General features: G+C 40.9%; 1 protein-coding gene across 1 annotated transcript; it reads left to right on the top strand.

The window, feature by feature from the left end:
* Positions 1–4,832: 4,832 nt before the first annotated feature.
* Positions 4,833–12,918, top strand: LOC117736045 (peptidyl-prolyl cis-trans isomerase C). The gene is made up of 6 exons (XM_034541053.1): positions 4,833–4,937; positions 7,078–7,191; positions 8,888–8,981; positions 11,580–11,647; positions 11,770–11,886; positions 12,790–12,918. Exons 1-6 carry the CDS (start codon positions 4,833–4,835, stop codon positions 12,916–12,918), a joined length of 627 nt encoding a protein of 208 aa, XP_034396944.1.
* Positions 12,919–13,130: the final 212 nt, after the last annotated feature.

The raw sequence follows: 13,130 nt of genomic DNA, 5'->3' as shown, positions 1-13,130 counted from the left end.
GCTTATTAAAAGCACACATATAAACATACTGTATTGAATGCACATCGTATATTACAGTGGTCATAAACCACTAGTGGAGCCTTGAAGGGACATTTTTAAAAAGGGTTCATTTCTACTAATTGAGGCCGCGTTGCTTTAAATCCATGAGGGTTCGTTAGCACAATAACTGATGGTAATTCAATTAAAACACACACACCCACACACACACACACACACACACACACACACACACTGCCCCCTGTAACCTTGCCGTGAGAGCCTCTTGTGTATATTTATATAGATAAATATATAAATATAGAGCTTTAAAGCGGTGTCACTTTCATTTACATAGGAGCATGTTGTTAACGTCCCGCTTTGACATTCAATTAAAACGTTTACATTTCTGCTTAATTAATTCGGCGGATGGCGGGAAGAAAAGACGAATGGACGGCCTGTTTGACAGGAGGCCGATAACTGTGTGTGTGTGTGTGTGTGTGTGTGTGTGTGTGTGTGTGTGTGTGTGCGTGTGTGTGTGTGTGTTAAGGTCACGGCAGGCTGACTATTATAATTCATCTCTGCAGACGTGTATTCAGGAGGGACTCTCGTCTCTTCTCCAGCTTTGTTTCCTGCAGCTGAAGCCGAGCGCATCTGAAGTGTTTTAAAGCCGCGGCGCTTCTGTTTATGCTTTTAAACGAAGCGCCGCGGCTGCTTATTGATCGCTGCACGCTGGGAAACGCAATCGTTTGTCCATCAGGAACAACTGGGTTTTTTCTTTCTAAATCAACGGAGCCGAAGGATCTTTTTTTCTTATTTTCCTGTTTTTATTTTTCCTTTCTATATTCAATATATATTTTTAATGCATTTATTAATGTGTGTGTTCATGTTGGATTCATGGTCACTGTTCTTTTAATGTATGATTTACTTTATTTCATATTATTATTAGATTTAATTGGCTTTTATTGTCTGTTTTTGTTTTGCACTCTGAGATTTTCTTAGAATGAAAAGTGCTTTAAAAAAAATGCATTTTTATTATTGTTATTATTGTTCTTTTCTATTATCACATTTTAAAAATATTTTGTATTAAATGTGTTTTATTTTCCATCTTTCTTTCTTATCATGTTCCTTTATTTAAAAACATTTTGTGCTGCATTTCTTGTATGAAAGGTGCTCTTACAAAAAGAGATTATTATCATTAATTATTATTAATTAAATACATAACCTTTCTTTTACATCATAGCTTTGAACCCGTATTTAGACCTTAATATTGGGGAGTTCAGTACAATGATGACTCTTAATATTTAATGTACTTTTATATTAATAGTAATAATAAAAGTTGCTTGCAAAGACACAGAAATAGAGACGTTTAGAGTTTTTTGTAAATTGTGTTCAGTTTTTAAATGTTTTGTATGTTGACTTTTAGAAGTTTCCTACAAAAAAGAAATATATATATTTATAGAAATATAAATCTTGCAGAAAATAAAATAATCTAAATGCTCAGAAATATTTTTTTGCGATTGCTTTTTATTTATTTAATTTGAAACGTACTAAATGCAAAACTACGTTTATGATTCTTTTTCCATGACTGTTGATTAATCTCATTTATTTTTTCATGGTGTTTTCTACAGATTTGGACAGCAGCGTTTAAAACTGCTGGAGAGACACATTCAAATAAAAGGAGTCGCCCCCTGGTGGTCAGGAGAGAGAATGCAGCTTTAACACATGAAGCATAGACTTCTATACAACCAGAGGAGTCGCCCCCTGGTGGTCAGTAGAGAGAATGCAGCTTTAACACATGAAGCATAGACTTCTATACAACCAGAGGAGTCGCCCCTGGTGGTCAGGAAAGAGAATGCAGCTTTAACACATGAAGCATAGACTTCTATACAACCAGAGGAGTCGCCCCCTGGTGGTCAGGAGAGAGAATGCAGCTTTAACACATGAAGCATAGACTTCTATACAACCAGAGGAGTCACCCCCTGGTGGTCAGGAGAGAGAATACAGCTTTAACACATGAAGCATAGACTTCTATACAACCAGAGGAGTCGCCCCCTGGTGGTCAGGAGAGAGAATGCAGCTTTAACACATGAAGCATAGACTTCTATACAACCAGAGGAGTCGCCCCCTGGTGGTCAGTAGAGAGAATGCAGCTTTAACACATGAAGCATAGACTTCTATACAACCAGAGGAGTCGCCCCTGGTGGTCAGGAAAGAGAATGCAGCTTTAACACATGAAGCATAGACTTCTATACAACCAGAGGAGTCGCCCCCTGGTGGTCAGGAGAGAGAATGCAGCTTTAACACATGAAGCATAGACTTCTATACAACCAGAGGAGTCACCCCCTGGTGGTCAGGAGAGAGAATACAGCTTTAACACATGAAGCATAGACTTCTATACAACCAAAGGAGTCGCCCCCTGGTGGTCAGGAGAGAGAATGCAGCTTTAAGACATGAAGCATAGACTTCTATACAACCAGAGGAGTCGCCCCCTGGTGGTCAGGAGAGAGAATGCAGCTTTAACGCATAAAGCATAGACTTCTATACAACCAGAGGAGTCACCCCCTGGTGGTCAGGAGAGAGAATGAAGCTTTAACACATGAAGCATAGACTTCTATACAACCAGAGGAGTCGCCCCCTGGTGGTCAGTAGAGAGAATGCAGCTTTAACACATGAAGCATAGACTTCTATACAACCAGAGGAGTCGCCCCCTGGTGGTCAGGAAAGAGAATGCAGCTTTAACACATGAAGCATAGACTTCTATACAACCAGAGGAGTCGCCCCCTGGTGGTCAGGAAAGAGAATGCAGCTTTAACACATGAAGCATAGACTTCTATACAACCAGAGGAGTCGCCCCCTGGTGGTCAGGAAAGAGAATGCAGCTTTAACACATGAAGCATAGACTTCTATACAACCAGAGGAGTCGCCCCCTGGTGGTCATAGAGAGAACTCAAGGACTAGTCTTCATGCTGTTTGTTGTTTGCTGTGGAGCTCCAGGTGACTCACCTGACAGGTGTGACATTCTGCTTGTTCGGCTACAAACGATCAAACACACTCAAGTTATTGTTTGGTGTTTTGGTGTTAAAGGTCGACACCGACCGGGCCGATAACCTTTATTTATGGGACCCCAGAGAGAGCCTCGGCCCACAGGTTGGCCACCGTGGACTTTTATTTTGAAGTACTAAGGTTAACATACACGTCTTCTACATGCAGATCTATTATTTTCATACTCATCTCTTTTGCCCTTTCATAATTTTCTCTCCTCATTTTCGCTCCTTTTAGTTATTTCACTTTGTTTCCTCATCTCCTCTTCCTACATCCTCATTTCATCTTCATAGTGTCTCCTCTTATCTTCCCTATTTGTGTCCTCTAGTTGTTTTCTCTCATCTCTTTCTATCCTTGTCTCCTCTGCTCTCCTCTCGTTATCCTCTTTTCATCTCTCCTTGTCTCCTCTCCTTGTCTCCTCTCCTCATCTCTTCTCCCAGGCTCCCCTCCTTATCTCCTCTCCTATGCTTTCCTTAACTCCTCTCCTTGTCTCCCCTCCTTGTCTCCTCTCCTTGTCTCCCCTCCTTGTCTCCTCTCCTTGACTCCTCTCCTTGTCTCCTCTCCTTGTCTCCCCTTCTTGTCTCCCCTCCTTGTCACCTCTCCTTGACTCCTCTCCTTGTCTCCTCTCCTTGTCTCCTCTCCTTGTGTCCCCTCCTTGTCTCCACTCCTTGTCTCCTCTCCTTGTCTCCCCTCCTTGTCTCCCCTCCTTGTCTCCTCTCCTTGTGTCCTCTCCTTGTCTCCACTCCTTGTGTCCCCTCCTTGTGTCCTCTCCTTGTCTCCCCTCCTTGTCTCCTCTCCTTGATTCCTCTCCTTGTCTCCACTCCTTGTCTCCTCTTTTTGTCTCCTCTCCTTGTCTCCTCTCCTTGTCTCCCCTCCTTGTCTCCTCTCCTTGTCTCCACTCCTTGTCTCCCCTCCTTGTCTCCCCTCCTTGTCTCCTCTCCTTGTCTCCCCTCCTTGTCTCCTCTCCTTGTGTCCTCTCCTTGTCTCCTCTCCTTGTCTCCCCTCCTTGTGTCCCCTCCTTGTGTCCCCTCCTTGTGTCCTCTCCTTGTCTCCTCTCCTTGTCTCCTCTTTTTGTCTCCTCTCCTTGTCTCCTCTCCTTGTCTCCCCTCCTTGTCTCCTCTCCTTGTCTCCACTCCTTGTCTCCCCTCCTTGTCTCCCCTCCTTGTCTCCTCTCCTTGTCTCCTCTCCTTGTCTCCCCTCCTTGTCTCCTCTCCTTGTCTCCTCTCCTTGTCTCCCCTCCTTGTCTCCTCTCCTTGTGTCCTCTCCTTGTCTCCTCTCCTTGTCTCCCCTCCTTGTGTCCCCTCCTTGTGTCCTCTCCTTGTCTCCTCTCCTTGTCTCCTCTTTTTGTCTCCTCTCCTTGTCTCCTCTCCTTGTCTCCCCTCCTTGTCTCCTCTCCTTGTCTCCACTCCTTGTCTCCCCTCCTTGTCTCCCCTCCTTGTCTCCTCTCCTTGTCTCCCCTCCTTGTCTCCTCTCCTTGTCTCCTCTCCTTGTGTCCCCTCCTTGTGTCCTCTCCTTGTCTCCTCTCCTTGTCTCCTCTCCTCTGGGTCCAGCCCACAGGGGGAGTGGTCTGGTGATGTATCCGTGTTTGTAGCGCTGTTTCCCGGCCAGACTCCCAGCGGTGACTCGCTGTAATATCCTGCTCCTCCTCCCCTCCTTCTCTTCTTCCTCATCGTCCTCCTCCTCCTCCTCTTCCTCTTCCTCTTACTCCTTCTCCTCTTCTTCTTCTTCCTCCTCTTCCTCTTCCTCTTACTACTCCTCCCCCTCCTCCTCCTCCTCCTCCTCCTCCCCGTGTAACCGGCTGTCTCCGGTTAAAGATGGAGCTCCGGACGATCCTCCGCGCTCTGCTCTTCCTCTCTGCCGCCTGTCTGCAGCCGGTGACCGGCGCGGCTTCGCGGACGGGACCGAGAGTCACGGAGAAGGTGGGTGACGTTAATATATATATATATATATATATATATATATATATATTAATATTAATATAAAGAAATACAATAAGCATCTCTCTTTATTCTCATGTGCGCGCGCTGCAGAAGCGCGGATAATAACGGGCGTCCTGTATGCATGAGCACACACGAACACACACGCACGCGCGCGGAAACACGCACATACAGAGAAACTGTGCAACGACGTGTCCTGTCTCTTTCCAGAATATGTCCGCAGTCACACACACACGGACACACACGGACACGCACGCACACAAACACGTGCACGCACACGGACACACACGCACGCATGGGAAAGGGTGTCAATTAAAGCAGAGAATGATGAGAGTGATAGAAATTAAGATTAAAGACTTCAAACTCCTGCAGTAAAAAAACAGTTAAATTATTCTCTTGTATAAGTGAAGTCATTTATATCGACATTGGGGCCATTTCTTTTACTACGGAAGCCCAGAGTGGACAAACTGAAACACTGGCTCATGTATTTGTGTCACCTAAAGGCCTCTGTAGCATAGAGGGGTATTTAGTATGCATTGATCTCTACATAGACACTGGCCCTTTAAGTATACATACACACTGGCCTTTTGAGTATACATACACACGGGCCCTTTAAGTATACATACATACTGGTCCTTTAAGTACACCTACACACTGGCCCTTTAAGTATACATACACACTGGCCCTTTAAGTATACATACATACTGGCCCTTTAAGTATACATACACACTGGCCCTTTAAGTACACCTACACACTGGCCCTTTTAGTATACATACACACTGGCCCTTTAAGTATACATACACACTGGCCCTTTAAGTACACATACACACTGGCCTTTTGAGTATACATACACACTGGCCCTTTAAGTACACATACACACTGGCCTTTTGAGTATACATATACACTGGCCCTTTAAGTACACATACACACTGGCCTTTTAAGTATACATACACACTGGCCCCTTAAGTACACATACACACTGTCCTTTTACGTGTACATACACACTGGCCCTTTAAGTACACATACACACTGGCCCTTTAAGTACACATACACACTGGCCCTTTAAGTACACATACACACTGGTCCTTTAAGTACACATACACACTGGCCTTTTAAGTATACATACACACTGGCCCTTTAAGTACACATACACACTGGCCCTTTAAGTACACATACACACTGGTCCTTTAAGTACACATACACACTGGCCTTTTAAGTATACATACACACTGGCCCTTTAAGTACACATACACACTGGCCCTTTAAGTACACATACACACTGGCTTTTTGAGTACACATACACACTGGCCCTTTAAGTACACATACACACTGGCCCTTTAAGTACACATACACACTGGCCTTTTGAGTACACATACACACTGGCCTTTTGAGTACACATACACACTGGCCCTTTAAGTACACATACACACTGGCCTTTTGAGTATACATATACACTGGCCCTTTAAGTACACATACACACTGGCCCTTTAAGTACACATACACACTGGCCTTTTAAGTATACATACACACTGGCCCTTTAAGTACACATACACACTGGCCCTTTAAGTACACATACACACTGGCCTTTTGAGTACACATACCCACTGGCCCTTTAAGTACACATACACACTGGCCCTTTAAGTACACATACATACTGGCCCTTTAAGTATACATACACACTGGCCCTTTAAGTACACGTACACACTGGCCCTTTAAGTACACATACACACTGGCCCTTTAAGTACACATACACACTGGCCCTTTAAGTACACCATTGGCCCTTTAAGTAAAAGAAGTTAACTATTACATCAAAATATACTCAAAGAGCCAAAAGTATTCACTCTGCAGTATATTTATTATATAATTATTATTGCATCATTGTCTGCTGGTAAAGGTCATTTTAATTAATAGTACTTTATATTCTGCTGGATAGCTTGAATCCTGGGGATTAATTAAGTTTTAATGATGTAATCACACTCTTTATTTTTAATCCTAATTTTTTAAATAGTGTAATTTACAAAAATTGAACTGAAGTTAATGTTTCTTGTCTGTTCAGACTTCTGATTGGTTGAGTTTCTCTCTCTGTGTGTGTGTGTGTGTGTGTGTGTGTGTGTGTGGCCAGGTGTTCTTTGACATCACAGTAGCAGGTCACGAGGTCGGGCGTATCGTTGTCGGCCTTTTTGGGGAGGTCGTCCCACTCACCGTCAATAACTTTGTCGCCCTGGCAACCGGAGAGGTAGGCCGATGACGCACACGCACACGCACACACGCACACACGCACACACACACACACACACACACACACACACACACACACACACACACACACACACACACACACACCCTTGCCGTGAGAGCCTCTTGTGTATATTTAGATAGATAAATAAATTTAGAGGTTTAAAGCGGTGTCACTACATTTACATAGGGGTTTGTTGTGTTGGTTTTGTTTATTTGTGTTGTTCTGTGTTGTTTTGTGTTGTTTGTGTTGTTAGTGTTGGTTTTGTTTATTTGTGGTGTTTCGTGTTGTTTTGTGTTGTTTGTGTTGTTTGTGTTGGTTTTGTTTATTTGTGTTGTTTTGTGTTGTTTTGTTTTGTTTGTGTTGGTTGTGTTGGTTGTGTTTATTTGTGTTGTTTGTGTTGTTAGTGTTGGTTTTGTTTATTTGTGTTGTTTTGTGTTGTTTGTGTTGTTAGTGTTGGTTTTGTTTATTTGTGTTGTTAGTGTTGGTTTTGTTTATTTGTGTTGTTAGTGTTGGTTTTGTTGTTTTGTGTTGTTTCGTGTTGTTTTGTGTTGTTTTGTGCTGTTCTGTGTTGTTTTGTGTTGTTTGTGTTGTTAGTGTTGGTTTTGTTTATTTGTGTTGTTTTGTGTTGTTTTGTTTTGTTTGTGTTGGTTGTGTTGGTTGTGTTTATTTGTGTTGTTTTGTGTTGTTTGTGTTGTTAGTGTTGGTTTTGTTTATTTGTGTTGTTAGTGTTGGTTTTGTTTATTTGTGTTGTTAGTGTTGGTTTTGTTGTTTTGTGTTGTTTCGTGTTGTTTTGTGTTGTTTTGTGCTGTTCTGTGTTGTTTTGTGTTGTTTGTGTTGTTAGTGTTGGTTTTGTTTATTTGTGTTGTTTTGTGTTGTTTTGTTTTGTTTGTGTTGGTTGTGTTGGTTGTGTTTATTTGTGTTGTTTTGTGTTGTTTTGTGTTGTTTGTGTTGTTAGTGTTGTTTTTGTTTATTTGTGTTGTTTTGTGTTGTTTTGTGTTGGTTTTGTTGGTTGTGTTGGTTGTGTTTATTTGTGTTGTTTTGTGTTGTTTTGTGTTGTTTGTTGTTAGTGTTGTTTTTGTTTATTTGTGTTGTTTTGTGTTGTTTTGTGTTGGTTTTGTTTATTTGTGTTGTTAGTGTTGGTTTTGTTTATTTGTGTTGTTTTGTTTTGTTTGTGTTGGTTGTGTTTATTTGTGTTGTTTTGTGTTGTTTGTGTTGTTTTTGTTTATTTGTGTTGTTTTGTGTTGTTTTGTGTTGGTTTTGTTTATTTGTGTTGTTTTGTGTTGTTAGTGTTGGTTTTGTTTATTTGTGTTGTTTTGTGTTGTTAGTGTTGGTTTTGTTGTTTTGTGTTGTTTGTGTTGGTTGTGTTGGTTTTGTTTATTTGTGTTGTTTTGTGTTGTTAGTGTTGGTTTTGTTTATTTGTGTTGTTTTGTGTTGGTTTTGTTGTTTTGTGTTGTTTTGTGTTGTTTGTGTTGTTAGTGTTGTTAGTGTTGGTTTTGTTTATTTGTGTTGTTTTGTGTTGTTTTGTGTTGTTTGTGTTGGTTGTGTTAGTTTTGTTGTTTTGTGTTGTTAGTGTTGGTTTTTTTGTTTTGTGTTGTTTTGTGTTGTTAGTGTTGTTTTGTGTTGTTTTGTGTTGTTTTGTGTTGTTTTGTGTTGTTTGTGTTGGTGCAGACGTTGAGTTTCCTTGTCTCTACAGAAAGGTTACGGATACAAAGGGACAAAGTTCCACAGAGTCATCAAGGACTTCATGGTCCAGGGAGGAGACTTCACAGCCGGAGACGGAACAGGAGGTGGGACACTCTAGAGACCACGAAGAGACCACAATGTCTAGAGACTACAAAGCCAAAAGACTACAAAGTCAAAGGACCACAAAGTCAAAGGACCACAAAGTTAAAAGACCACAGTCAAGAGACTACAAAGTTAAAAGACCACAAAGTCAAGAGACTACAAAGCCAAAAGACCACAAAGTAAAAAGACTACAAAGTCAAAGGACCACAAAGTCAAGAGACCACAAAGTCCAAAGACCACAAAGTCAAGAGACTACAAAGTCAAGAGACCACAAATTCAAAAGACCACAAAGTCAAAAGACTACAAAGTCGAGAGACCACAAAGTCAAAAGACTACAAAGTCAAGAGACCACAAAGTCAAAAGACAACAAAGTCCAAAGACTACAAAGTCAAGAGACCACAAAGTCAAGAGACCACAAAGTTGAAAGACGACAAAGTCAAAAGACTACAAAGTCAAGAGACCACAAAGTCAAGAGACCACAAAGTCAAGAGACCACAAATTCAAGAGACCACAAAGTCCAAAGACTACAAAGTCAAGAGACCACAAAGTCAAGAGACTACAAAGTTAAAAGACCACAAAGTCAAGATACTACAAAGTCAAAAGACCACAAAGTCAAGAGACCACACAGTCAAAAGACCACAAAGTCAAAGGACCACAAAGTCAAGATACTACAAAGTCAAAGGACCACAAAGTCAAGGGACACAAAGTCAAAAGACCACGAAAAACCTTTCAGGAGATGTGTGTTAGTTTTAAGTGGAAACATTGATGATTTCTGCCGTAACACCATCCAGTTCGTACAGGTGGTCTCAAACCGTCCGTTTCCTTAAAAACTAACTTAGAGTCAACAAAACCAGCTGGCAAGATTTAGGAAAAACATCATGATGGGGCTTAAAATAACTACGTACAGTTAGGTTTAGACAACAACAACAACAGTTAGGTTTAGACAACAATAACAACAGTTAGTTTTAGACAACAACAACAACAGTTAGGTTTAGACAACAATAACAACAGTTAGGTTTAGACAACAACAACAACAGTTAGGTTTAGACAACAATAACAACAGTTAGGTTTAGACAACAACAACAACAGTTAGGTTTAGACAACAACACCAACAGTTAGGTTTAGACAACAACAACAACAGTTAGGTTTAGACAACAACAACAACAGTTAGGTTTAGACAACAACACCAACAGTTAGGTTTAGACAACAACACCAACAGTTAGATTTAGACAACAACACCAACAGTTATGTTTAAACAACAACACCAACAGTTAGGTTTAGACAACAACAACAACAGTTAGGTTTAGACAACAACAACAACAGTTAGGTTTAGACAACAACAACAACAGTTAGGTTTAGACAACAACACCAACAGTTAGGTTTAGACAACACCAACAGTTAGGTTTAGACAACAACAACAACAGTTAGGTTTAGACAACAACAACAGTTAGGTTTAGACAACAACACCAACAGTTAGGTTTAGACAACAACAACAACAGTTAGGTTTAGACAACAACAACAGTTAGGTTTAGACAACAACAACAACAGTTAGGTTTAGACAACAACACCAACAGTTAGGTTTAGACAACAACAACAACAGTTAGGTTTAGACAACAACAACAGTTAGGTTTAGACAACAACAACAACAGTTAGGTTTAGACAACACCAACAGTTAGGTTTAGACAACAACAACAACAACAACAGTTAGGTTTAGACAACAACAACAGTTAGGTTTAGACAACAACACCAACAGTTAGGTTTAGACAACAACAACAACAGTTAGGTTTAGACAACAACAACAGTTAGGTTTAGACAACAACAACAACAGTTAGGTTTAGACAACAACACCAACAGTTAGGTTTAGACAACAACAACAACAGTTAGGTTTAGACAACACCAACAGTTAGGTTTAGACAACAACAACAACAGTTAGGTTTAGACAACAACAACAGTTAGGTTTAGACAACAACAACAACAGTTAGGTTTAGACAACAACACCAACAGTTAGGTTTAGACAACAACAACAACAGTTAGGTTTAGACAACACCAACAGTTAGGTTTAGACAACAACAACAACAGTTAGGTTTAGACAACAACAACAGTTAGGTTTAGACAACAACAACAACAGTTAGGTTTAGACAACAACACCAACAGTTAGGTTTAGACAACAACAACAACAGTTAGGTTTAGACAACAACAACAGTTAGGTTTAGACAACAACAACAACAGTTAGGTTTAGACAACAAGCCCACTACCATAAAACCACAACACGAGGTGGAACACTCTTCTGGTTTAAAGTCTCTGCTCCTGAGTGACGTCACTTCAGTGGTTATTTCAAATGAAATGACACGAATAGCTTCGCTGCCTAAACTTAACCAAGTTGTTTCCTTTGAAGACAGAAGTTCACTTTGAAAAGACTTCCAGTAACAAGCGGGAAATTATTGACTCTTGTTGCAGGACTTTCTCATAAAAACCCCCAAAATAATTCCTTTTTCCGTGAGCTATCACACACACTGTTGTATGAAGACACGAACTCTGTTTCTTAAAGCAACAAGAACGAATTGTCCACCTGAAAGTGACTGAACTCTTTCTCCATCCAGGTCACAGCATCTATGGAACCACCTTTACAGATGAAAACTTCAAACTGAAGCATTTGGGGTCCGGATGGGTGAGCTCACACAGATATATACTGCTTATATGATCTGCTTTGATCCTCCTCTCTCTGGATGGGAGGTGTGGCTCTATCGCTACACAATGTGTCGCACCGTGTGGTTGTGCGTCCGCGTACAGGTGAGCATGGCGAACGCCGGTCCCGACACCAACGGATCGCAGTTCTTCATCCTGGCTGCCAAAGCGCCGTGGCTGGACGGGAAACACGTGGTCTTCGGCAAAATCCTGGACGGGATGGTGGGTCGGCACTTCTTTCAGTAATGCTGCAAACAAAGAGATGTTCGATGTTTAGAGTCCAGTCAACAGTTTGAATTTGTTTTTTTTTAATTCTTAAACGTACAGTTCATTCACACATGGTTCATTCACTTCCTGGTTGAGAAAAGTTGTGCCACAGGTGACCTGCTTCCTGTATAGATTCCGCCCATACAGGAAGTAGTGTAATTAAGCCCCGCCCTCTCTTCAAGAGGAAACAGTTTGTCTACCCAACAAGCTGAAGTATGATTTTGAGATGTTTTACCAACCCCTCCATAATTACTGGAGCTTTCAGCGGCATCTCCTGGACTTCATCAGAAGATGGAGTTTGTCAAAAAGCTTGTTTTCAAATGAAGTTGGAAAAATCCAATTCAACTTTTACATTTTTGTTGTTATGAACCAACTAAAATAATGTTTGTTATGAACCAGGTCTGAATTACAGATGTATATGTTGACCTACTGAACACACATAACAAAACCAAGTCAATGAAATAGTTTTAAAATATTTTGAAGTAACAAAGAACCATAAAAACAACAATACAATGTACATTTACTCAAGTACATTCATTTCTTATGTACTTCAGTTGAGTTCTTCCATTTTATGGACCTTTAGTACTACTGCTACTTCCTGGATCAGCTGGAAAAAGCATCTTCACAAAGCTGCAATACTTTTACTTTTATTCTTTAGCTACCTTTTGAAACATACTTTTACTTCAGTAAGGTTTTGAGTGCCGGAGTATTTTCACAGTCTGGTATTTGTACTTTTACTGCAGTAAAGGATGTGAATACTTCTTCCATCATAATTGATGAAATCTAAATTAAAAAACCCAAACAATTGCTGCTTGTTCCAGATGTTGTCCTCTAATATGAAACCTGTATCTCTGGCAGTCTGTGGTTCACACCATCGAGCTCCAGGACACCAACGACAGGAACCTGCCGTACACCGAGTGTGTGGTCGTCAACAGCGGACGGATCCCCGTCAAAGAGCCCTTCGTGGTGGAGGTGGAGGGCTGGTAGACGGTTTATTATACGATATTATATTCTGGTGATCAATCAGAAGTCAAGTTTGCCAAATTCACTTTTTCATACGATCACTTTTGCATGTTAAACGTGCTAATGCTAGCAAGAAGGGCTCGGTATAGTTTGAAATGTTTTAGTACAGAGTTTTCTGTAATGATACAAAAACATTTACATTTTGAAGAAATAGATATATATAGAGATATTTTTTT

Source organism: Cyclopterus lumpus, chromosome 9 (assembly GCF_009769545.1).
Source record: "Cyclopterus lumpus isolate fCycLum1 chromosome 9, fCycLum1.pri, whole genome shotgun sequence".
Lineage (NCBI taxonomy): Eukaryota > Metazoa > Chordata > Actinopteri > Perciformes > Cyclopteridae > Cyclopterus > Cyclopterus lumpus.
The sequence above is the reverse complement of the archived record's forward strand: the minus strand, read 5'-3'. Positions and strand labels throughout refer to the sequence as shown.